This window comes from Felis catus, chromosome A2, assembly GCF_018350175.1.
Source record: "Felis catus isolate Fca126 chromosome A2, F.catus_Fca126_mat1.0, whole genome shotgun sequence".
Classification (NCBI taxonomy): Eukaryota; Metazoa; Chordata; class Mammalia; order Carnivora; family Felidae; genus Felis; species Felis catus.
In genome coordinates, this window is record NC_058369.1 from 37270971 (window position 1) to 37298294 (window position 27324).

The 27324-nt window shown below is 40.9% G+C and overlaps 1 protein-coding gene across 12 annotated transcripts in view; it reads left to right on the forward strand.

The window, feature by feature from the left end:
* Positions 1-16428, forward strand: part of MITF (melanocyte inducing transcription factor) — a 226002-nt gene extending 209574 nt beyond the window's left edge. For all 12 annotated transcript variants that reach the window (XM_045051859.1, XM_045051853.1, XM_045051854.1 and 9 more), the window contains 3 exons: positions 3547-3622; positions 6970-7117; positions 12838-16428. In XM_045051859.1, the coding sequence (XP_044907794.1) occupies positions 3547-3622; positions 6970-7117; positions 12838-13239 (626 nt within the window). In that variant the 3' untranslated portion in view covers positions 13240-16428. The remainder of the gene's footprint in view (positions 1-3546; positions 3623-6969; positions 7118-12837) is intronic.
* Positions 16429-27324: the final 10896 nt, after the last annotated feature.

The window sequence follows — 27324 nt, forward strand, 5'->3', positions numbered from 1 at the left end:
TGGAGTGTTTGTAAATAAATTACAGTATATCCCTATAAAGGATACTCAGTGGCTCTTAAGAAGAATGGGGTTGGTCTTTTTTACCTGATTTACATGGATAGCCACAATATATTACTGAGTGAGAAGAGTTAAGTGGCAGATAATATACATATTATTATCTCAGTATGTAAAAAGAATACACTAAGTGTGTGTGTGTGTGTGTGTGTGTGTGTATTCCTCATAGAACCTTCTATCATCTGCATATTTCATTTGTTTATATATATCATAACATATAATATGCAACATTTAATATAAAACATTTTGTTTATATTATAGTGTTGTTATATTAAAATATTATATTATGTTATGTTATCATAAATTATATATTACATAAGAAGCAAACGAATGAAATATGCAGATGGTTGAAGGTTCTATGAGGCGACAAAGTACAGGCAACAGGATAGAATGTCAGGATAGGCATGCGAGGTGGTGGTTCAGTTTTAAATAGGGTGGTCAGAGAAGGCTTATAGGTAAATCTGAGGCACTGCCTGAGGTTGGTGAGGGCAGAATCATACAGATATTTGGGGAAGGGTGTTCCACTCGGGGTGAACAGCAGTATGAAGTCCTAAAGTGGGAAGTGGATCTCGTTTGGTTGAGGAATTGCAGGAAGCCAGTGGGGCCAGCGGGAGGTGGGACAGCGGTAAGTCACGACAGAAGATGTGGTCAGAGAGGGAGAGGAGCAGAGCATGAGGTCACAAGGATGGGAGCCCACCAGATCCTTGAGGACCTGGCTTTTGTCTCAGTGAGGTGGGAAATGATTGGCGGGTTTTCAGCAAGGGGTTGGATGCTCTGCCTTAGGTTTTAACAGGATCCCTCTGGCTGTTGTGGTCTAAATAGACCAGAGTGGGTAGGAAGCAGTGGGTGTGGGTGACAGATGGTAGTTAGGAGAATTGCAGTAATCCTTAGGCAAGAGATGATGGTCGCTTCTCTCAGGTAACAGTGGAGGTTGAAAGTGGGCGGATTCTGTAGATCTTTTGAATATAGAGCCAACAGACTTTGATGATGGATCCGATGTGGGATGTGAGAGGAACAGAGGTGTAGAACTGATTCCAAGGTTTTCGCCTAAGTAACTAGAGGAATGGAGTTACAGTAAATGAGGTGGGAAAGGCTGTGGGTGGAGTCGTTTGAGCATGGAAGAACAGGAGCTTGTGTTTGGACTCTTGGGGCTGCCCATTAGACCTCCCTGTGGAAACAACTAGCAGTTGGACATGCGAGTCTGGAGTTTCAGGGACCTATCTAAGTTGGAAATACAACTGTGGGAGTCATCAGTGTTTGTGTGGCGTAGAAAACCATGAGACGAGATGAGATCACGAGTAAGTGAATATGGATGAAGAAGAGTTCCAAGAACTGTGCCCTGGGCAGGCAGCTTGGTTAGAGAATAAAAATCATCACAAAGGATATGTAAGAAACTTAACAGTGGTCGTATCTGGATCACAGGAAACTTTTACTTCACGTTATGCATTTCAGTGCTGTTTGAATTTTTCTGATTGTTATATGCTTGGAAAAGTAAGAAAGCATGTCATGCTTTTAGTTTTGGAGGAGGTTAGCTACAAGATCAGAGGTCCAAAAATTCCTTCTTTAGAACCAGTGAGTATCAGTGTATCTGTTTTATAAAAATTTAATGGTAAGGCAGTATTTTAAATGCCTGGTTTAATCAGACAAGGGATCCCTTTGCTAAGAAAAAATACAGAATGTGTTGGGAAAGTAGCGTATATCATGTACCTAAACGTATGGACTACTAGTAGCTCAAATATAAATGTGTATTAGGTTATATTATGTTTAAAGTAAAATGTTAACTTTTTAATCTGATTTATTAGACCTTAAGTTATTTGGAATTTATTTGCCCGGGTAGGTAAATTAGAAACATTTATTAACCCATATGCTTTACTGTTTCACCCTCCCGAAAGAAGATGATAATTTAGCGACACATGCAACTGAATTGATAAAATAGGGACGCTGTTAGGACGCATGGTGTAGTCAAACAAGCTTAACTTAACTTCTAGGATGTGTTACCCAGCACCGTGGCCCCTCAACGCATCTGCCTATTGAACACTTGAAATGCGTTATAGTTCAAATTGTGATGTGCTGTAAGTATAAAATACACACTGGATTTCGGGGCGCCTGAGTGGCTCAGTCAGTTAAGCGTCAGACTCTTGATTTCGGCTCAGGTCATGATCTCAACAGTTTGTGAGCTCGAGCCTCTCATCGGGCTCTGTGCTGGCAGTGCAGAGCCTGCTTGGGATTCTCTTTCTCCCCCTCTCTCTCTGTCCTTTCCTCTGCTCATGCCCTCTCTCTCTCTCTCTCCAAATGAATGCAACCTTTAAAAATTATAAAATAAACACTGGATTTCAAAAATTTAGTACAAAGAAAAGAATGTTAAGTATTTAGTTACAATTCATATAGCTTACATGTTGAAAGGATGGGTATATTGGATTTAACAAGATATTCAAATTAATTTTTCCTCTTTCTTTTTACTTCTTCAATGTGATTACTTAGAAAATTTTAAATTACGGAAGTAACTCACATTGTATATATCTGTTGGGCAACACTGGGCCTAGGGCAGGGAGTTTTGTACGGCCGGTAGGCTAAGAATGTTTCTTTTTTTTTTTTTTTTTTAATTTTTTTTTTAACGTTTATTTATTTTTGAGACAGAGAGAGACAGAGCATGAACGGGGGAGGGTCAGAGAGAGGGAGACACAGAATCTGAAACAGGCTCCAGGCTCTGAGCTGTCAGCACAGAGCCCGACGCGGGGCTTGAACTCACGGACTGCAAGATCATGACCTGAGCCGAAGTCGGCGGCTTAACCAACTGAGCCACCCAGACGCCCCTAAGAATGTTTCTTATGTTTCTAAATGGTTAAAAAAAATCAAAAGAGGAATGTTTTGTGATATGTGAGAATTATATAAAATCCAACTTCTGGCATCAAGCGCTTCTTATTAGTCAACTGGCATTGCAAAAAAAAAAAGTATCCAGTTAATATTGTCACATTTTGAATATTGTCAATAAACAAAAGGAACTTATCTTCTCTTTCATTACATAAGTATCTACATAACATCCTCAGTTTTGCCAGTTTGGCCCTCAAAGCCCAAAGTCCTCATTATCTGGCCCTGTAGAAAATGTTGGTTGCCCCTAGTCTGAATGGTCAGGGTTGAGTTCAGGCTGTTTTCACTTGCTCCTGGGTACCCTTGTCAAGTCCCTAATATCCCCCAAAGTAGTTTTGTCGTTTATCATTGAGGAGACTTAACTCCAGTGTCAGGGTGTTATAGAATCAAAGGAGAAATTACAGTCTCATCACTTTGTAAATGATGAAGTTCTGTACAAAGGTAACTCATTTGTTTGGAAGCACTTGAACCTCAGTCCCAAAACCATGATAGTATCTGGAAACCCAGATCCGGAAACACAGCCTTGGGCTGGCCAGGCTAATGCGTACATGGCTTTAACGAGATATGCTACATGTGTATGTGGTGCTGTTACTGACAGTCCCTTCCTGTCCTCTTTTCTTGAAGTTGAAAGAAGAAGACGATTTAACATAAATGATCGCATTAAAGAACTAGGTACTTTGATTCCCAAGTCCAATGATCCGTGAGTACAATTCCATGTTAATCTGCGTTGTATATTTTTGGGGACCTTAATGCTTATTCATATGTTGCAGAAAGGGCACAGTTCTAAAAACCACAGTCAGGAAGCACCCCCCTGAACCATTGGTTCCACGTCTGGTATAGTTATCCCTTTCCTTGTTAGTCTGGCCAAACTAAAATTTTGAGAGAAATGAACTGAATTGTATTAAAGGGTTATTGGGCATAAGGTCTTCAGCTTTGGATACGAGGAGGTGGCTTTCTGAAATCTGAGACTCCTTGGCAAATGATCACCAAGCTGTTGGAAAAATTCTCTTTAATGGTTGCAGGATAGAGATTTCAGTAGCTGTTCAAGCAAGAGCTGTTGACCATTTGCTGGAGAGCTCAACAGTATCTGTGGGCTGGTATGGGAGACTCCACGTCTAACACTCAACAGCCATAAGGTCAAAAAAAATTTTTTTTTAACTTGCATGCCCTTTATATGCTTTACCGATCTAGAAAAAAATAATTTTTTAAAATTCTTTCAAGTACTGGTCAGCAGATTTGGATTTCAGCTTCCAGTCTCTGCCCACCTTCCCACCCGCACCGCCCCCCTCTCCGTTTCAGATGGAGAACAGTTGTAAAGATAATTTTCCTACTGTGTCAGCAAGTAGGACAACAAGTACACAATTTTTATCTACTAGAAAGTGACCCGTTTGATGTAAGAGGCAGGAGGATGTATACGTTTTAATGACCCCCAGTGGCGTTGTCTGAAATTAGCCTTTGAATAGAACCTTTTAGCTACCTAATAAAATGTAAAGATGAAATCAAGCATTATTCATGCAAGCCTTATTAAATTTGCTATTCACGTTATTGTCAGGGAATTTGTGACAAAATAAAATAAAATCATGGCCCATTGTAAGGTGGCTTTGATGAATGTTCAAGCACAATTTCCATCATCCACATTTTGCTTTGCCAGGTTTCAAGGAAAAGCCATTTTGAAACTCACAACATTCAAATTCTCAGTTCTGCCGCACAAATTTATCCTACTAAGGGGCTGCGACCTTCATTTCCTATAGTCAGTCTTGCATGATAGTTGAAATTGAATTCCCATTTTCCTGTTCTTTATCAGCGTTCACTTTTTAGCATATTCTTTTAAACTGTAGCATGTGAATCTCTTTAGCAACATTATGAAATTATGGGGCTGCAGTGAAAGCCTCTATTTGCATATCTTCTTTCTCTATTGTATTAGAATACTTACGTGTTTATAATCTGAACTGATAATGATCTTTAATTGTAGGCATTGTTTTAAGATAAATGGACTATAATCTCTAATGGGAGTTTTTCCCTACCAGGTTTCTGGAACAGGCTCTGGGGCTGCTACAGAGACACCATCTAGCGAACCAGGGTCTTAGCCCCACAAGCTCTCCTCCCCTATAGCAGATCTGCTTTCGCTGATTTATATATTGGGAATCTTTATACAGTTCTTTGTGGAAAAAGGGTTGCTCTCATCACAAGAAAAAAAAAGTTTGAAAACCCTTCCTTTAAGCCTAAAAGCCTGATTCATTGGATGTCACAAGGAAGCAAAACCTGAGATAATTGGTTGAAATAGTCACTTCTTAAAAACTGAGTCGCTGCTCACGTGTTTCAACGTGGGTTTTTCAACCTACCGGTCTAGTTGAGGCATCTTTCGTTACGGTTACATCCCTCTCTGGCTGCTCAAGTGTTGGTTACTTTGACCTCAGCCCTGAATATTAAACAAGTCTGTGCTCCCTCTATCTCAGCACACCTCCCTGGGTAGCCATCTTTGGTGCTCAGACTCCAGGGATAAACCTCAGGGAATTCTCTAGGGGCCATAAGTCTGCCTCTCGTGGGAGAACTTCTGTTTTGTTCTTCATCTAATCCATATGAGGATCAATTACTTGGTGGCTTGTTTTAATGGCTCTCCATTCACACATCCCAGCTGATACTTCAATCTGCCTTGAGCAGCTATAGATTATGGGGTAGGAGAGTTTTCATACATTAAGTCATTTTTTTTTTTTTTCATTGTCCTCGTCATCATCATCATGAACACTGTGAAAGAGCTCTGATTAATTTAAAGTACTACAGAAATACCATTTATGTAATTATAATTTCATTCTTAATTATTTTTCTGAGAGTGCTCTAAATTTTTCAGCTCACTTTTACCTACATTTTAATGGTGTTCTTAATTTCCTTATATATGAGTGCATTACAGCTACAGTGATTAAAAACTGAAAGGCACCAAGCTCAGGCTGCCCGGGTTTGAATTCCAAAACAGTCCCTTACTAGATATGTGATCTTGGGGAAGATGCTTGAATTCTTGTACTTGATTTTCCTCGTCTGTTAAAAAAAAAAAAAAAAGGTGGGGTGGGTGGGGGGGTTGGATCAGAATATTCCTACCTAGTCTGCTTGTTCTAAGACCTCAGCCACATAAGAAGAACGATATTGTGGTTTAGTGCATGGAAGTCTGGAGCCAGATTCTCTAGGCTTTCTGGCTCTACTGTGTGACCTAGCTGTGTGACCTTGGGCCCTTTACCTCTCTGTGCCTTTTTTACCCAATCCATAAAATGGGGATAATATCAGTGCCTAGCCATTGAGGTAGTTACGATGAAATGAGCTGTAAAACACCTTAAAATGTACCCCCATAGTAAAAGGTATTTAAAGGTAGCCATGATAATTCTCATGTTGAGCCCTTACCACAATGCCTGCTCCATCATTTGAATCGCATTCTAAACTTTTCATAGCACCTTCAGGTAACAAGCTTCCTTATATTCTAATAACATACCTGTGAGGCTGCTCATACATGTGTAGTATCACCATTTTATAGATGAAGAAACTGGGACACAGAGAGAGGTTAGATAACTTGTCCATGAATATTCATGAGAAGATCCAAGGATACATCTTTTATGCTTCACACAGTCAAGTAGTAGGATCTCATGGAATTTTTTTTTTTAACTGTAGCTTATTCTGTCTGTCTGAATGATTTAACATTGGTAGTCCTAGAAACCTTTAACTATTTAATCTAGTTTCTAAGAATACTGATTATTGTAATCAACAGACCTAAATCGAAGTCCTGGCTATACCCTATAGTAATTCTGTGACCAAGGGCAAGGGGAAGGGTGTCTTGTTTCAACACGTGCACAACGTCCGTCCCATTCAAGGCACTTGTTTGGGTTAAGATCACGCATAAGAAGTGGGTGGACAGCATCTGGCACATGGCAAGCACTTGATGAATGACAGCTGTCATCAGCTTGCAGTTGTTACCAGGCCTTTAGAGATGGAGTGCACTGCATCACGGATCCTCAGTGTGCCTCCAGTCCTGAGAAAGGCTGCTCTCTTCTGTCTTGGTTACAGAGACATGCGCTGGAACAAGGGAACCATTTTGAAAGCCTCTGTGGACTATATTCGAAAGTTGCAACGAGAACAGCAACGTGCAAAGGAACTTGAAACCCGACAGAAGAAACTGGAGCATGCCAACCGGCACCTGTTGCTCAGGATACAGGTACGGGCACGTACGAAGTGCCACTGACTTGGAGGTTGGGAGGGGGAGGCTGTCTAACAAGCCATGGGGGACTTGATGTACACGATACTCGTACAGTAGGTAGTCGTTATTCGTGGATTCCCAATTTGCGAATTTGCCTACTCGTTAAAAATTTGCTGTAACTCCAAGATCCACGTTTGGGGTGCCTTCATGGTTATTGATGGATATGCTCAGAGGGGCAGATTTGAGTTAAGGTTGAACAAGGCATTGACCTGCTGTCTTCTTTCAGCTCACACTATACACAAGCATCCTTTTTGTGGTCCTTAGTCCCATGCTTTTTTCACATTTTTGTGGGTTTCATGGGTGAATTTTGCTGCTTAAAACGGCCCCCAAGTGTAGTGCTGAAGTTGTCTGGTGTCCAAAGCACGAGAAGGCCGTGCTGTGTCTTATGGAGATAAGTTTCCTTCATATGTGACTTGCAGCGCTGTTGGCTGTGAGTTTGATGTTAATGCATCAACGTTATATATTAAATAAGGTCTCTTTAAACCTAAAATAAGGTTGCATTATGGATCAGTTGATGAAAATGTTGTGGATGGACACTCACAGAAACCTAACCCCGTATTTCCTCTGGGAATAATCATTTGGTATCTACTAAATCAGGGTTCAGAGTGACTTCATAGAACGTGACTGTCTTAGTCTGTTTGGGCTGCTGTAACAAAAATACTATAGACTGGGTGACTTTCACAACAAAGGTTATTTCTCAAACTTCTGGAGACTCAGAGTCCAAGATCAAGGTGCAGGTAGATTCGGTGTCTGATGACAGCCCACTTTCTGTTTCATAGGCCGCTATAGTCTGTAGTCTCACTGGGTGCTAACATGGCAGTGGAGAGAGGGAACTCTCTGGTGTCTCTTTTATAAGGGCACAAATCCCATTCATGAGGACTCCACCCTCATGACCTAATCACGGTCCAAAGCCCTACCTCCAGACATATCACATTAGGGATTAGATTTCAACAAATGAGTTTTCGGGAGGGGAGGGATGCATTCAGTCTATCCCAATAGTTACCTCAAATAATGAGAACTGAGCATAGTTGTTGAATGCCAAGATGCCTTAGGAGTTGGTGGAGTTATATAGTCTATGGTCAAAGCCCATGTTTGCAGGGAACTTGAGGACATCCAGAAGATCTTATCCTCAAGATACAAATTTTAGAAATAGTTACAGATAGGGAAGTTATACTATATGTGTCTGTAACTTACACTATTCGTTCTTAGAGAAATACTGATTTTAATGAAGAGTGGAATTCATCTGTCATTCTGTGTATTGACTGTATGTACAAGTGTGAAGTGTGAGATGGGACAGTCTTTCTGTAGTATCAGCTCTTGGTACTTCTCTTAGGCCCTTGGTCTCTCATGCTGAGTGTAAACATAGCTTCCTCTGAAACTGTCTTGAAGTAGAGAAAGAACAACGGGCTCTGCCAATGACCAAAGGAGTTTGCAGGAGTGATTCTCATTTACCTGCTGACTCTGCGTGCAGGCCACCAGTAAGAAGCAATTAACAGAACACATTCTTCTTGAGTAGATGGACCCGCCTTTTACCATTATTTCAGGTGCCCAGCGCAACTGTTTGTGGAACACCAAAGCACAGCCTGACCCTTCAGACAGCGTTGTGTTTCAGCTGGTGGTGTCAATCCTGGACACTGAACCGCTTTAACAGAGTAATTCATTTATAGTAATAGTCTCCGATCTTTTGAATGCCCCACAGCACTGTTGACATTTCCATGAATGTCATTTCTTTCATTTCAGCCCTGGGTTGGGGTGGCAGAAGATGATTCTCCTCTAGGGGGTGCATTTTAGAATGTCCGTAGTGCAGTAGAGATTGCTTGTCATTTGAAGATACCTTTTTTTATGATCTTTTTTTTTGGGTTTTGTTTGCTTCATGTTCGATCTCTTCAGTTTGTAGCCATACGTCTTTTTCTCTTGAACTTAACATTCACCTTTATAAAAACAGCTCCTCCTAATGTGTTATTTCCTTCTAGAAATGTTAAAACACAGGAACTGTTTTGAAAGAGAGGCTAGGTTTTGTTTTAAGCTTCCCAACATGTCTCTTCATGTGGAATGGAATATTGTGAAATGTGTGGATTGGAAATTCCACAGTGATGATGTCTTGGGTTTCTTCCAGTGACCCTGTGAGGCAGCCTTTCGAACTTTTGCCTATCACGGAAAACGTTATTAATTAGGAAAGCACCGCCATGCAGTGAGCCTGAGGTCTCCAGATGAGATTTATCACATTATTTAGAAATCTAAGTAACGCTTTAATCAGCTGATAAACATTTTTAATTAAACAACAAAAGATCAGAGTAAGATGTTTGCCTCTTTTAATCCAGCTGTTTTTTTTTTTTTTTTTTTTTTTTTTAAAGAGATGATCTTCATGTGTGGGGAGCTGTTCTTATTAGCATGTTGGTGTAGATTTACAATAGTGCTTGTTTTCAGCTTGGGCCTAAGGGCTTCCTTTCATTTTTACTCTAAGTGATGCATGCAGAAATTTTCACAGAAGAAAGAGCTTGAAGCCTTCGTATCATTGGAACTGTAATTTTATTAAAGAGCCCAAGGCTTTAAAATGATGCCTGGAGAGACTTGTGTTTCTGGAGATTGTGCACAGGAACATGCACATACTTGGGTGACATCTCAGGCTCCCATCTCTTATTTGTCATGCATCCAGAGAACGATCTTGCAAATTGAATGATCTTGACTACAGACTGAACGTGACTTTTCAGGAACATGTGTTTCGAGGCTCGTGGGCAGAGATTGGATGGCCGGGCCACGTTGGAGGCTACTCTTCCCTCCTTCATGAGGCAAGGTGACTTGCTTCAGATTTATTTTCTGTCAGTATCACATTAGGGTACACGGCAAGCTTAGAAAGGATCGCCTCGGCATGTAGAAGTAGAATGCTCATCGAGAGTCAGTTGGGTTCATCCTAAGAGGGTCCAGGGAAAATCACTAAGAATGGAAAGAGCTTGCTTGGAAGGCATTTTGAGGTAAGGAACCAGGGGAGGTGAGGCTGTGACACTTAGGAAGTGCGTCAGTCTGCTCAGGCTGCCATAATAAATACCACAGGCAGGGCGGCTTAAACACCACAAAGAAACATAGCCTCTCAGGGTTCTGGAGGCTAGAAAGCCAAGGTCAGAATGTGGGCAGAGTTGGTTTTTCTGTACTTCTCTTAGAGGCTGCTTTTTCCTTGTGTTTTCCCTGGGTATGTCTCTGTGTCCGAATCTCTTCTTCTTAGGAGGACATTGGTCCTTTTGGATGTTGGACTAGAACCCACCCACAGGACCTCCTTTAATTTAATTACCTCTTTAAAAAAAGCATCTCCAGGGTCACCTGGGTGGCTCACTCGGTTAAGCATCCGACTTCAGGTCAGGTCATGATCTCACAGTTCATGGGTTCAAGCCCAACATTGGGCTCTGTGCTGACCATGTGGAGCCTACTTTGGATCCTCTGTCTCCCTCTCTCTCTTCCCCTCCCCTGCTCTTCTCTCTCTCTCTCTCTCTCTCACTCTCTGAAAAATAAATAAACATTAAAACAAAAACAGTATCTCCAAGTCACATTCTGAGGGGTTGGGGTTAGCACTTGAACCTATGAGTTTTTCAGTTCACCCCATAATAGGAAGGATGTGAAGATAGTGGAGAAAGAGATTATTCACCCTCCCTATAAGAACTTTCTTTTGGGATAAAAACAAACAAATGAACAACAGCAAAAAACAAAAACAAAAACAAAAAAAACAAAAAAAAAAACAAGCGAAAACTTCCCTTGGCCTTGGTAAGATGAATTAAGTGATGTTTCTCAAACCTAAGTTACTTGTGTAGAACTTTTGTCACTACTACCCAGACTTTATCAGCTCATGGTACCCTTAGTACCTTGGTAATTTTTCACTGTGTCCTAGACCAAAGAAATATGGACCATTTCTTTGTTAGGTCCAAACAGCTCATTGAATATTTAGGTCCTACCAACTTAGCAGCCGTTGGAAATTATAAAACCTATAAACTGAAAGCAAAACACTAGCATTTTTATTTTATTTTTAAATAACCACATTACCTACTAATGGGATACATGTGTCTATTGGCCACCACACAGCTTCTTCGGTCTTGGAATCCGATTGGACAGTGCCACCCTCATGTCTCACTCCTTGATTTTCATGCAATTCTTTTTTTGTTTTATCGCAGCAACTGTCGAAGACTTGGCTTTGCAGGGATTATGATGTGATGGAAAAGGGTGTAGCGCCACCTAATGCTGAAACTGTGAACTGTCTTGAATTTGGTAGTTCTCAGAGTAGTGCACTATTTCCCTGGGTATTAAAAAAAAAATGTTTTTAATGTTTATTTATTTTTGAGAGAGAGATAGAGAAAGAGAGAGATAGAGAGTGAGTAAGAGAGGGACAGAGAGAGAGACACACACAGAGAATCAGAAGCAGACTTCAGGCTCTGAGCTGTCAGCACAGAGCCCGACGCAGGGCTCAAACTCACAGACCACAAGATCACGTCCTTAGCTAAAGTCAGACACTTAACTGACTGAGCCACACAGGCGCCCCTCCCTGGGTATTTAAAAATGTGTCAGTGTCCTGGATGTGTGTGCACAGTGGATGGACCCCAGAACTATATTATTTACCAAATGTTTTCCTTTAATCTCACATTTTGAAATTTTATTTTCATGTTTATTTTTATTTTCATGTTTTTAAAAATTTATCTTCATGAATATTGATATCTCAGTCTCTCTATCATTAATAGATAATGAAATGCATATACCACCTACAAATCATGTCTTTATATGATCAGTGGTTCCTATACTCTTAAGAAATAGTATTTATTAATTTAATGTTTTTTTGACATTTATTCAGTTTTGAGAGACATAGAGTGACTGGGGGAGGGGCAGAGAGAGAGGGAGACATAGAATCCAAAGCAGGCTCCAAGCTCTGAGCTGTCAGCACAGAGCCCAACATGGGGCTCCAACCCATGAACCATGAGATCATGACCTGAGCTGAAGTCGGATGCTTAACCGACTAAGCCACCCAGGCACCCCAGCATTTATTAATTTAAAAGAACAAAATAATTGTTTTCATAATGTATTGGGGTTTTTTTCCCTCTAAATGTCTGATTCTTTTTTAATACTTTACTTTTTAGAGAAGTTTTATTTATAATTTTTTAAATTTTGTAAATGTTTATTTATTTTTGAGACAGAGAGAGACAGAGCATGAGTGGAGGAGGGCAGAAAGAGAGAGGAAGACATAGAATCCGAAGCAGGCTCCAGGCTCTGAGCTGTCAGCACAGAGCCCGACGTGGGGCTCGAACTCATGAGCTGTGCGGTCATGACCTGAGCTAAAGTCGGACACCCAACTGACTGAGCCACCCGGGTGCCCCTAGAGAAGTTTTAGGTGCACAGGAAAATTGAGAAGGCAAAGAGATTCCCCATGTACTTCTTGCTCTCCCACATGTACAGCCTCTGGAGCTGTCACCATCCCCCGTCAGAGTGGTACATTCGCTGTCACTCATGGACCTATACTGCACAACGCTGCCCCCCAAAGTCCCCCTTTACACTAACGTTCACTGTCGGTGTTGTGCATCCTATGAGTTGGAGCAAATGCAGAATGACCTGTATGCCTCATTATAGTATCCTATACGGTGCTTTCACTGCCTAAAATCCTTTGTACTCCCCCTTTTTAAGCATCTGATTGTTTGCTTTTATTTTAGGAACTTGAAATGCAGGCTCGAGCTCATGGACTTTCGCTCATCCCATCCACGGGCCTCTGCTCTCCAGATTTGGTGAATCGGATCATCAAGCAAGAACCCGCTCTTGAGAACTGCAGCCAAGACCTCCTTCAGCACCACGCAGACCTCCCTTGTACGACGACACTCGATCTCACAGATGGCACCATCACCTTCAACAACAACCTTGGAGCCGGGACCGAAGGCAACCAGGCCTATAGCGTCCCCACGAAAATGGGATCCAAACTGGAAGACATCCTGATGGATGACACTCTTTCTCCCGTTGGCGTAACTGACCCACTCCTTTCGTCGGTGTCTCCCGGAGCCTCCAAAGCCAGCAGCCGAAGGAGCAGCATGAGCATGGAAGAAACCGAGCATGCTTGTTAGCAGGCCCTCCCTGCTCTGCGCTGTCCAAAACTGCTTCCTTTCTTGATTCGTAGGTTTCATAATTTACCTGAAGGGGTTTTCTTGATAATTTTCCTTTAATATGAAAAAATTTTTTTTCATGCTTTATCAATAGCCCAGGATATATTTTATTTTTAGAATTTTGTGAAACGGACTTGTATATTCTATTTTACAACTACAAATGCCTCCAAAGTATTGTACGATAAGTGTGCAGTATCTGTGAACTGAATTCACCCCGGACTCTAGCTTTCTGAGCAAGAGGATTTTTGCATCAGAGAAATTTCTGTCCATTTTTATCCAGGGGAGACTTGGTTTGAGATTTTTATGCCTGTGACATCTTTGGAAATTAAGTGTCAAGTTTAATCGAAAGAATGTAAACCAACCAAATAAAAGAAACCCAGAGAGAAAGAGATTGAGGAAAGAGAAGAAGAAAAGAAATCCACACTAACCCTTTTTTTAATTTGGAAATGTATTGATTCACTGGTACTGCCTTAAAGATCCAGTACCGTTCTAACGCCATTTAGTCTTTCTGCTGCGAACTATTTAAGGCAATACAATATTCTGTAAAAGAAAAAAAAAGTGCAACCAATTTTGTGAGGATTGTCTGGTTAGAAAATGTAACTGCTCTGCCATACTTAGGTGCAAGTGAAATTGAAGGGTTAGAGACCAAGGATCTGAAACATGGGGTCTCATCTTGCTGTCCTTCACTCTCTGCTCTGATTACAGTTACCCTCATCCATGAGTGTGATTCTGTTTTCCCTAACCTATATTTTATTTTGAAAAGGAAATGCATGTCCTCTCAAAGGAACATATTGAGGAGCCCTGAAAGTTGTCCTATTTGTTTCTCCCCCCCCCCCTCTTCAATTTCACTTTTGATAAGAAAACCAAACTGGGCACATTTCTAATCAGCTTTCCTATTTTTATTTTTAAATTATGTTTTCCTGTTCATTTGATTTGTACAGATTCTTTATTATCATCGTTCTTTTCCATGTTTGTATTAATTTGTAAGCGTATGCATCTTAAAATGGCAAGGTTTCAATATTTTTACAACTCACTCGTGGTTTTCCGCATTCTTTGTACACACGTGAAAGAAAACTTTTATGCAAGGTCTTGTGTTTCAAGAGAGCTTTGCGAATATTTTGTATATGACAGTCTCACTCAGAACTGTTTTTTCCACACATTTAAGGTGTAGTATTAATAGGTGAAAACCAGCTTTCTAGAGAGAATAAACTTGCATATTTATTTTTAGTGATATAAAAGTAGCAATATTCTTGGAGACTGATAACCATAGCGTTAATACGCCCATTGTAGTCACTTAAATTGGGGTTCATTTCAGCAAACTTGCTGAATTTTCTTGAAGGAGCGAAATACTGTGTTGGCAAATTACTGTTACTTGATAACAGTGTTTTAACAAGCAGCGACGTTGTAAGTTAGTCTCAGTGCATTATCTTGTGTAGTCCTATGCAATAATAGTATAGTGTTACATGTAATCTATCTGGCCTACGTGTTTTATACAGCTGACATACGGTGTTAAGAGCCAGGCTGTTGAATGGAATTTCTCAGTAGCAGCCTACAATTGAATAGCAAGGGGCATAAAGCATATCCATTCAGAATGAAGTGCCTTAAATATAGCAGTAGTCTTTTTTGGACTAGCACTGACTGAACTGTAATATAGGAGACAGTTTCAAGATGGTATCTATAGTCAAGAGGATCATGGAGCATGGTGCCTATGTAGACAATATAAGAGCTTCCAATTTTCCTTCAGATATTTTTAATATTAAATATATTTTAGTGACAGAGTGCCAACCTCTTTCATCAGGAAACCTTATTCAGGAGTTTTTTTTTTTTTTTTTTTTTTTTTTTAAAGAAAACGAGTTTAAATATCAAATCTGAATTGGTGGATGGGTATTGGATGGTTCAAAGCGAAGGTGTGATTGTCAGGTGTTTGAATGGATGGCTTCCATGAAAATAATCGACTGCATAGTTCCCATGCACGTCGGGCAACGAGAATCCTTGGAGACATTGATGATGCTATCAGTTTTATAGCTTTATTACTTAAGGGGGTAGGGAAAATTAATTCCCATTCTTTCAGTCCCCTTAATTGTATAGCTCTTTTCCTAGAATAGTGATGCAGATTTGCATGAACAGCTAACTGTACCATAGTGTTCATTGATACAATCATAGCATTGTCTGGTTTTCTCTTCATATCTCTATGGGGGGAGGGGAGCCGGGTGAGGAAGTCAAAGATCGCGATGGTATGATGCTTCTTTTCTTTAGCTGATTTTGAGGGTTCTTAAAAAATGGTGCAAGGTTGCGTAGCCCCTGGCCCAGGGAAGGTGACCAGGGCCAAGTAACCTCATAGAAAGCTCTGTTGAGAGGAAGCATGGCATCTTGTACCACTGTCCTGACTTTCGCAACTCCTGAGCTCACTGTTGCCTGCTTCCCCATCCCCCTCTTCTTAAGAGACAATTTCTGGGATTGGCGGGTGAGTAAGCCCAGGAGAATGCTGCAGCCTCGGGGGTGGTTTTATTTCTTTCTTTTTTGCCAAATCGAGTGTGGATTTGTTGTAGGGACTAGTTAAGCCAAGAAGCGGTGGTTTGGGGTCACCGTTTGTGACGAGAGAATGATCCACACCACTCCCCCCATCCCCGAGAGCAGACTGGTGCCTCGGGGTTGGGCCTCCATGTGGAGGGACCAAAATGCCAAACTTGCCCACCTGCCTCTGGGTAAGGCAACGGAAACACCAAACCTTTTGACTTTGCCAAAAACCCTACAACCAACCTGGTCATACATAGGATGACAAAGTTCTTTCTGGTTGTTTTTTAAATAATAAAGCAATAAGAACAAATAAAATACATAGGAAGTTAAGAGATATAAAATAAAGCACAAAGGAATGCACTTATTAATATTTTTTAAAAATGCACTGGGGAAAAGTTGGTGTTGATAACAGTATATTAAAAAAACCCTATGTCTTGAAAAAATGACAAATGACTGTCTCTTGCGGACGCTTGGTACTGTAATGTTAATAATATAGTCACCTGCTGTTGGATGCAGCAATAATTTCTGTATGGTCCATAGCACTGTATATTATGGATCGATATTAATGTATCCGATGAAATAATTGAACTGTTGTTCTTGATAGCCTCATTAAAGCATTTGGTTTTTCACATAGTGGTGGCCAGTTTTTTTTAGTTACTTGACAATCTTGAATATTGCTTGCCTTATCAGGAATGGTAGCACACGCTTTCTTCTGATTTTACGAATAACAAATTGCATGAGAAATTTTAAAATGCCAGTAAGTACTTTTTTGGTTTTAAATGCCATTCTAAGATATTACTTTTTGGTTTTAAACATTTTTTGATTATGACTTGCACTCAGATGAACTATAATTATACAGCTTTTTTCCCCCTCTGAATTTGGGGGAGATTTTAAACTCCCAGATGCCAAGAATTCATTTTACATATAGGAGTTTTATTTAACATGTTTTACTGAGAGGTGGCTTTACAAAAAGAGAAATTGTCGGAGAAGCCCTTGCATATTTACGAAAAAGATCCTGGGTTTTTAAAATACAAATTTACAATAATGAAAGCTTAATATACCCAGGTTGCCAGCTCCTGGCTGTATTTTTTTTAAATACAGCACTTAGGAATCATTTGATAAATGTTGGATTTGACTTGGGAAGTGTCAGACAAAACATGTCTTTATTCCCCAGCTAGACCTTAAACTTCTGCCCTCTCTAAAACATTTTCTGGTTTAACCTCTGGAGAAAATGCGCAAGAAACTTCCTGTAATGCTTCTGATCTGATTGTCAGCTTTTTCTTAGATTTGATTTTTTTTCCCTTAAATTGTAATATACAATAATCAAACCCTTTCTTTTGCAGAGTTATTTGAATTATTTATATTTCCCATAGAAATGTGATTGTGTGATGCCTTAAAAACGTGTAAAAGTAGGAAGATTTCCTCTCTGAACAAGAGGTTCTCTGGGCACCGCCGAAAGCAGGTAAGTTGAAGGTTGAAGCTCTGTATCTCAGGATGTCTACCGCAGAACCATAACACTGACCTGTCATTTGCCGGTTCACAATTTCTTCACAGTCTTCTTGGATCCTTCATCTCTAGCTTCCCCCTGCCGAAGGAAAAGAAGAGAACGCATACTGTGTGTTAGAGCACTGTTACCTGATCATCAGACATTTGCCTACAACCTGTATGACTTTCTTTCGTATTCACAGACTTACACATGTCTTAAATGTTTTCATTAAGCGAACCCTCGTAACAAAGAAGCGTATCTGTGAAGTGACAGACCGTGGACTGCCAGCTCAATGTCCTGAATTTGACTCTTGTCTCTCTGCCCATTTCCAGCTTGTGATTTTGAGCAAGCTACTCAGCGCCTCAGTGCCTCAATTTCCTTTCTGTTCGTTGGCCAATAACAATAGCTACCACGTGGGGGTCTTGTGAAGTCCATTCAAAGTAACAGAGTGGAGTTTTTGCTTGGCAGCATGTAGTAAATGCTCAGTAAATGGTAACCGCTTTTATGTTGTCGTCATCACCTTCATTATTAAAATGGGACGCGCTCCCTGGACTCCCTCAGGTCAACGTAGGTATCGGCGGCGGCATGCGCTGTTTGAGAAACGCTGCACGTTGGCACAGAGCTAATATTTGTGGGAACTGGCAAGGTGACAGAAGCCACAGGGTACATTAGAGAAGAGGACCTCACTGTATCTAAGACCCTGGATTAGAATATTTTAGAGAATAATAAACCCCATTTATCACCTTTTAAAAACATCATCAACACAAATGACCTAAAATTTAATTGGTATTAAATGTGTATAATCTGCACATGTACCTCTGCCATGAGAATAAGTACACTATATTATTCCCGGAAAATGTGCTCTGCTGAAGTTGAAATGTCTATTCTATTCCCTAGAGGATTAAACTTTTTAATCCTTTATGATACACACTGATGTTATGTATCTGAAGAGCCGTGTCTTGCCTATATCCTATCTGTTCACTTTCCTATCAATATTTAAATGATTTTCAGGTTTTTATTTTCAATTATACTTACATTTGATGACTTCTTTGGAATACCATCTGAGGAGTTAATCTTCATAATCCAGCCAACATAAATGAACCTTTAGAACTACCCTGTTTTTATTTTTTGTGTATGCCAAGATTTAATGCATAGCCAAGTAGCATGAGGAAAGCTCGCTTAACAGGAGTGTTGTAAAGTTAGATTTTCATTATATTTAGAGAGAGATGGTGATGATCTCTTAATTCTTTGCTGCCACATCTGAGGCTCAATAGCAATGGCTTCGTGTCTTCACCCATACTAACATGAATCCTTAATATACATCTTGTGCAGAATATAAATGAAGAAGCTTCCATTCCATTCCCAGTTTTCCCAAGAGGCATGGACCAAAAAAAAAAAAAAAAAAAAGTACATTTGCCATATTAAAATTGTCAAGCCTTTGTTTATACATAAAATTTAGACAAGGCTAATCTTATTTGTGTTCAATATTTATAGGTCTTTGGAGCCTATTACCTATCCCAGATATACTGGAAAGTAATATAACTATACGCAAATCCAAGTAAGTCTCAGCAACATTTCTAAATGGTAAAGGCAGTTTGCTTTTGAGAAATTTGCATTTTAAATTTCTAATTATGGAGTCAGTTGAAGTTATATCCAAATGGGTGCAATTGTCACTCAAAATGCCTTCCATATTATTCAGACAGCAAAATCTGTGTAGATAGAAACCACTAAACTAGTGTTTCCCAAACTTTGCTTTATGGAACTAGTTCCACAAGCTGTTCCAAAAGTTGCTTTGGGGAACAGGGGCTTGGAGGTTGGGGTCAGAAGCAAAATGCTGTATTTGATTTTGAAGAAGTTAATGCTGGGGAATGCTGCAGTCAACACGTTTGACCAGGTATGTCTACTGAAAGACTTGTCACATTCTCAAATATGCTAATACGTCCTGAGAGTTTTCAGGATTGAGAATAGTTAGTATTTAATGTTTCACAATCTTATTTGACCACAGGATTTTGTGAGTGTGTGTGTGTGTGTGTGTGTGTGTTCTGTGTAAAACATTTACTGGCGGTTCCAAAGGACAGAATTTGGGAAGTTCCAGAAATTTTTCAGGAAATTATATAGAATTGATAAAAGATAATTTCTTTCATTCCCTAAGGTAAGTATGCTTACATTTGTTTCTTATTCTACAAGTAGAAACCATTGTCGCTAAAAGAAATTACTCTTGAATCAGCAAATTAGCTTAGGTTTGGAATTCCATTCAAAGTATAAAATTCCGGATAGGGGAATTATTGCCATTAAAACATTATCATTCCTGAATTTCAGAAGTAACCTATGTTCTCATTTTCAATGGAAATGTAAATTCTCTTATGCTCACGTTCGATATACCTTTTCTATGACTGGTAAAAAGTAGTCCTTTAAACTGCGTGTCTCCCACCCATTTAAATACAAATACCCAATGTTTGGAAAGTAGGATGGAGATCTTGGCTACTGTTCAATTGGTTTATAACTCTGGGTCCTGCTCATTGATTTTTGGTGGAAGGGAGTTAGGAAGAACTGTATGGTATTCAGAATTACATAGTCGTCTCAGTGATTTCTTTTTCAATGCAGGCAAATCCTAACATTTAGGTTATATCTCAGAAGTTCAGTGAATGGGTTGTAGGCCAACCCACACAAGCCACACCAATCATCATGTGTTTGGTAAATCATAGTTTTAAGATTGTTCAAGAATTGAAATACCCTAGATTACAAAGTCTGAGGGAAAACACATCTTTCTGTTCCTTACAAATGAGATCAGACACTTCTTTCATTCAACACCTTTTTAAAAGTATTTTTTTTTTCAGGCCCCACTCTTTGCCTGGAAAGAAATGGTGAACAGAGGAACTTTGCTTCGGTGGGACAGAGGAATTAGTTGGCTCATAGGACCACACAGTTGAAATGGTAAATGTAACTTCACATATACCTGAATTTAAGGGCTCAAAGGTATTCGATTGCCCTGTCCTTCATTTTCTTGATTCTGTACTCCTCTCTGCAGGTGAGTCTTCTCATCTAGACCCCAAGTCTAAACCCCCCCCCCCAAATCGACCCCAAGTCGAAAACCGGTACCTCTTTCCCAGTGTCCATGGCCAAGTCCCCGTATCAGTTCTGGTCAGTCCTATTGAGAGTAAGATCACCCCAGCAGGAAGATGGAACATGCCAATTGGCTAGGTCTGGGTCACATGATCCACTCCACTAGATTCCCTCGGTGGCACCCAAAACCCGGGGACCGAGGGAAAGGAGAGTGGAGTTGATTCGCCTAGACTACAAGGGGGTGATGCTACTCCTAAAATGGGCAGGAGACTCTGGGCAGGCAAAACCACAAGCATTCATTCTTGTAGCTCTCAAAAGTTTTGGCCAAGCTCTACCTTTGCCAGTCTCTTGCTTCTCCTGGGTGCATCAATTTGGGACATTTCCCCCCTCTACTTTAATGGCAGGATGGTGGAAAGGGAAGGGTAGAAGGTGTTGAATCCCTTTAGTTGTATCTCCCTCCTCTCCATTTGTGGCTAGAGTTTCAGAAATAATTCTCCAGCTCTCACCTCCAGTCCCTACTCAGTCCTCTACCATGTGGACATCCTAGGACCCCAGTGCTTCCATAAGATGTTGAGGGCACTCACAAAGCACAAGTTCCTCCAAATACCCAAGAACTCTTACTTCCATCATTCCCAAAGCCCACTCGGCTGTCAGGGTATTTTCACTTGCACCAAACTTTTCATTTGGCTCAAACTGAAAAAGAGGGATTTACTGGTCACGTAACAAAAAACCTGCATGGATGAAACTCAGAACAGTGACCTCAGGTATTCAAATGACAGTGTCATGAATGGTGTGCTGTCTCCTACTCACCCCTGCTCTGCTCTCTATTGGCTGTATTCTCATGCAAGCTCTCTCTGGGAGATGGCGGAATGACTGACAGCCCCAAACTTGCCCTTGCAGTTTTATCAACTAGCATGGAAAAGGTGTCTCTCTCCTCCCAGAGTCTCCTTAACCCACATTAGCCAGTGTGCTTATTCCTGGACCAATCACTGTTGCCAGGAGATGGAACAGACTGCTAGGTCATGCCTCATCATATTTCCACCCATCGAGCCAGATGGACTCTGTCCGTCTGCAGGGAAAAGAGACAGGCTGAAAGCTGAGAAGGCCACCATTTCCTCCTTTGGCCCTTGTTCAGGTGTCCTTTCTGTCTGTGGGTGTCTACTTCTTGCTTTTCCAACATTTGACTTTGTATCAGTTAGGGTTCAGGTTAAATTTTACCTCTTCAGAGATGAGGGCACTGACCACCTTTCAGAAAGGAAGCTTCATTTGTATTTTCTTAACACACCATCTTGTTTATTTTCTTCATAGCCTATTTGTTCTTCTTCTCTTCCTCCCCGTCCTGTTCCACCTTTTCCTCCACCTCGTCCTCCTTTCCTTAAACCGATGAGCTGCTTCCCTGTCACTTGTATGTAAAATCATCAGATTCACAATCAGTAGAAAAGTACTGGCAATTTTTGCCACCTTGTTATCAGTAAAGGTGTAGTCTTTTTAAAAAGTAGCATGAAACATAAGTAAGATTGGGAAAGAGTACTAGGTTAAAAGAGTCTGTTTGCTAAACTGTAGAAATAGCTGGTCACAAGGGTGGCCACCACGTCCTCTTCCTGAGAGTTCTTGGGAGAGTCCAAGCTCCATATGAATTAAATAATGTAACTTTAACTGGCCCAAATGTCCTCTTCACTATTTTGATGATAGACTTTCTCAAGTGTACTATTCCCTGCTTTTTGAAACAGAATATAAAGAATATAAGTTTACCTGAGCTTGATGGCACAAGGTCATCTTGAAGATCATCATTTCATTGAGCTGTAAGACATTCGTGTCCTTGGGGGCTTCAGAGATGGAACAGAGGTTGTGGTCCCTGTATTAAGAGGTGCTAGCAGGGCACCTGGGTGGCTCAGGTGATTGAGCGTCCAACTCTTGATTTTGGCTCAGGTCATGATCTTGTGGTTTGTGAGTTTGGGCCCCACATGGGGCTCTGCACTGACAGTGTGGAACCTGCTTGAAATTCTCTCTCTCCCTCTCTCTACCCCTCCCCACTCCTCTCTCTCTCTCTTTCTCTTTCTCTCCCCCTCCCCAAAAATAAATAAACTTAAAAAAAAAGCGGTGCTAAAGATGGTACTCTTACCCTGTCTTGTTTCCTCCCCAACCCCTTCCAATTTACTGCTGTGGCTCTGCCATTGGTTTGGGAGAACTGCTAATCTGGTTAAGCTATTTACAGTTAACAGAATTGTGTCTTGGGCCATGTATGAAGATCTGGGCATTCTTCTTAGGTGCTGTACATCGGCTTTCCTGCTTTGATTATGGCTGTGAAGAGAAGTTTTTCTCCTCCTCTCCTATTCCCCGCTGGGATTTAGCTAACAGAAGTTACTGGCTTTGTGACTTGCTTAGATAAGTGCTACTATGGTTAGAAACACAGGCCAGAGTGCTTGGGATCCTGGGGTTCTGTTTCGCTCTGCCCCTCATAAGCCATTCTTCTTTCTGTCCTTGGCAAGAGTTTCACCAAATTAGTCCAGCTCAGACTATGACAGTGGTCAGTGAATCTTTCTGGAAAGAACCAGGTAGTAAATACCATAGGCTTTGTGGACCTACAGGAAAAAAAAAATCAAGGATATTATGTTGGTACTTAAATGAGAAGAGGGAAAATAAATTGCCACAAGTTTTATTTACATTAATAAGTTTCAAGGGATAATAACAATAATTGAGTACAATTTTTGCAACACACTTGTAATCATGAGACTAATGAAGTTTTGGGAGGGAGGTAATAACATTTTGCTTAAATTGGGGTTCATTGTTACTGTTCTCTAGCATCAAACTGATTGTAAGTGTTCATCTGTAAAAGCCATGTTAGCTCTTGAGCTATTCAAGAATAGGGTGGTGCCGGAGTTGGACCATAGTTTCTCGACCCCTGTGGCATAAGCTGATAATAGTCCCCCAATACCTATTTTTTCTTTTTCCTTTCAGTGATATAATGCTCTAGATTTTAGCTCAGCTCATAGCCGCATTGCTGGGTTCCTTTTCTTTCAACTTCCCTTACAACTCCATGGGACCAGGTTGTTCAATGCCAGATGATAAGATGTGAACAGCCCTCCATTCCTGGCCAGGAAATAGTAGATGTCCAGATGACTATGGCCAACCTGCCCCACCAGCCCTGGACCTTTCATCTCTGGACTGTTGTGTGGAAAAGAAAGAAACTTATTTAAAGTATGTATTCTGAGATTTTGTTGTATAGTTGTATTTGCAATTGTATACTATATACGCTCTACAATTAAAAGGAAGAAATGTTTTCTCTCCTCTTTTTACTTTCCCTCCTCTTTTTCCTTCTCTTCTTCTTCATCCTTTGCTTCAATGACATTATTTTTAAGACTTTCACCCTTTCCTGCTGGCCTTCCTACTCAAGTCATTTAAATCATTGAGTTGTTTTTTTTTTCTTGCTTAAGCAAAACCAAATTAAATTCCCTTTGCAAAAGTTTGAATGAGAACCGTTGAGCAGAATTTAAAAGCTACCGGCTGTGGGAAATGTGATGATGTCTTGGAAAAATAATTTTAGTGTTCTGAGGCTCAGTTTCCTCATCTAGATGAGGGTAAAAGTGCCCATCTCAGAGGGCTGGGGTGAGGGCTAATGAGAGAAAATGGAAAATACCCATACTTTCACACCTGGTCACACCTGATGGCTATTGTTATTTTCTCTCTGGTTGCACTTATACGACAGTGTTTTCTTTTGAGCAAGAGTTGCCTTTTCTCCGTAAAGCAAAAACAAAAACAAAAACTCCATTATTAGCCAACATAACCTAGTGGCTATATGAAGCCCCAACTGCATTTGGTCATAGTGCTTGAAATGGTATGAGATGTCAAACTTTGTTTTTGTTATCTTTTAAACAGAGCTTCTTGAGGAAAAAATGCTGGTAGTTGGTGGTTGGTTTTTTTTTTTGTTGTTGTTGTTTTTGGAGACAGAGTGCAAGAGAGGGAGAAACAGAGAGAGGGGGACAGAGGATCTGAAGCGGGTCTTTGCTGACAGCAGAGAGCCCGATGTGGGGTTCAAACTCATGAACTGTAAGATCATGACCTGAGCTGAAGTAAGACCCTCAATTGACTGAGCCATCCAGTGCCCTAGTTGGTTTTCTTTTATCAAAAATGCTAATAGGACTCTCTCTAGGTTTGCAAATTTTTCTATACAACCCACACAAGTTCTGTCCCATAGCAGACTTTATAATGTGCTTAAGAACGTGGTTGCTGGAGACAGACTTGTAATGAGGGGCAAGATCTCTAACATCTGTTTACCTCTTTTTCCTCACGTGTAAAATGTCAGTAAATAACATTCCTTATATTGCAGTGTGGGACTTGCAGAATCAATACATATCAAAGAGTCAGTGCCTGTTACAGACTAACATTCAGTAATTGTTAGCTCTTACTGTGCCACGGACGCTGAGTTTCTTTGTTTTTTCTTGGACGGACCTTCTGTTCTAGCAATAGGTAGCTCCAGCTCATTACTTTTCTGGTGTTTTGCTTCTTTCTGGTTCCCAACGGTAGCACTTATCTATTGCTTCATTAAAAAAACCCACAAAATTATGGTGCAAAACAAAAAGCATTTTGTTATGCTCACAGATTCTGTAGGTCAGGAATTTGGACAGGACATAGCTGAGATGGCTTGTGTTTTCTCTGCTTCGTGATGACTGGGGCCTCAGCTGGGAAGATTCCAGCGACTGGTAGTGACTCAGTAGCCCAAGGCTAGAATCATTTGGAGCTTCTTCACTCACAAGTCTGGCGCCTGGGCCGTGTGACTCAAAAGACTTGGCTCGGCTGGGACCGTTGACCAAAGTGCCCACACGTGGCATTTCCATGTGGCTTTGGTTTCCCCAGCTTGGTGGGTCGTTTCTGAGAAGGAGCACCCCAAGAGGAAGTATTTCAGAAAACCCAGACAAAAACTGCATGGCTTTGTGTGACCTGGCCTCAAAAGTCAACAAATGTTGCTTCTGCTCTGCCGATGGCAGCAATCACAAGTTTTCTCTGATTCCAGGGGAGGGGACATGGACGCTGCTCTGGAAGGCAGAAGGGTTGAGGAGCTGAAGTCTTATTCTCTTTTTTAAAGCCTTTCTTCCTATAGTGGCGCCTGGGTGGTTCAGTCTGTGGAGCATTCAACTCTTGACTTTGTATCGGGTCATGATTCCAGGGTGGTGGGATCTAGCCCCATGTTGGGCTCCATGCTGAGTGGAACCTGCTTAAAATTCTCTCTCTCTCTCTCTCTCTCTCTCTCTCTCTCTCTCTCTCTCTCCTCTCCTCTCCCACTTGCTCTCTTTCTCTCTCTCAAATTAAGGGGAAAAAATCCTATAAATATGGCTCTGTTTGGAACTTTTTACCCAAGTTCTGTGAGTGTCCCTAGTCTTCCCTGGTTGCTGTGTACCCTTGACTAATCCCAACCTGTAGGATTTGGACTCTAGAGCATCCTTCTGTCAACCTTCACTTGCTCCTTCCACAGCCTGGATAGAATTCCCTGTCACTGCCCACTCCCCAACCCTGCCTCCTTCCTCCTTTCTTTGCTTCAGCTCATCTGCCTATGGAAGACTCATTGGGTGGAAAAATATTTTTTATAATACTAGCCCAACTTTCCCACTTCCTCCTTGGTCTGTCCACAACTTGCTGAAGCTCAACTATCCTGTGCTTCTAGACTCAGAAAAAGGACGCATTTTCAGAAAGTAGAAAAGAGAGGAGGCTCTTCATAGGAAAATAGAAAAGATTATCACTGGATAGGACAAATATTTGGTTACAAAGACTCCCTGGTTAGTGGGGAAGAGAAGGTCAGAGAGAGAATAATGAGGACAAAGATAGGAGTGGTACCAGAAAGACAGGCCCTGTGCGGTGTTACTTCTTCGGTTGAAGCCTGGGGAGATGGCAAAAATCACAAGTAGTTTTATGGATCTGAAAACAGAGGAGGCATGAAGCTCTTCCCAGTTGAGTTCCTGGAGAGGTAGCAGTGCTCTAGAAGAAAACATGACGACCGGAGCACTGAGGTAGGATGGGGCCTAGACGCTTAGCACACCACCCACTAGGAAGACCTGGAATTGAAGAAGGAAACAACCAATCATAGAAGGATCTTGTAGAGGGATCTTGTAGAGGAAGAGATAAGGAAAGACTCACCAGTAACCCACATGGGCCCATTGCCAAGGACCAGAGAAAATGCCATGGAGGACAGGGTGCTCCCAGAGCCTCTTTTCTACAGACTCACATGAAACTTAGACAAAACCCCATGGGAAAAGGAAGCAGATGACCTGCACATGACGAAGATGAGCCTTCTACCTCCTTAACAGGAGGTGATAGGCTCAAACGAGAAATTAAATCTTGTTTTAGAGAAATGAAACAAGTTCTATTTTTTTTCTTAAATTTTTGCCCACCTAGATACGTGTACTGCAATCCATGCTCACTGTATATATTCACTGTCTCATACTAAGGTTTCTGGGGAGAGGTGGATGTATGCAGTAAAATTTTATATGGCACTGAGGGTTTTTTTTTTTATAATCAGTTCTCATTTCTGTTGGAGTTTTATTATATATTGCATTTCTGTCAAATACATTGATAGGGACTTAGCTGTTGATTAAGCAGAAATGGTGAATGAGAGTTACCATTCATTCATTTAAACCTTTCTGAGCAACTACTCTATATCAAACATTGTTTTAAGTGGAGTTAGCACAGGTAGAAAGGCCCTTGAAAATGAAGCTTACCTGCTAACAGCTTTAGAACAGACATGATTTTTTGATGTCATCACTAGGTTTTATGTCACCACATATAAATGTGTGGGATCTGATCTGAACTTCTTCCTCCAAACACATAATGATAGTCCCCACGGCAGTTCCCTTCATCGGTAGTTTGGTCAACAGAGTCCAGAGAAAGGCTTGAAACACACATGCACACATGCATCCACACACACCATCTTTTTATTCTGTGGTAGGGCGTGTTGTCATTGCATGATATATTTAGACAAAAACCGCTTA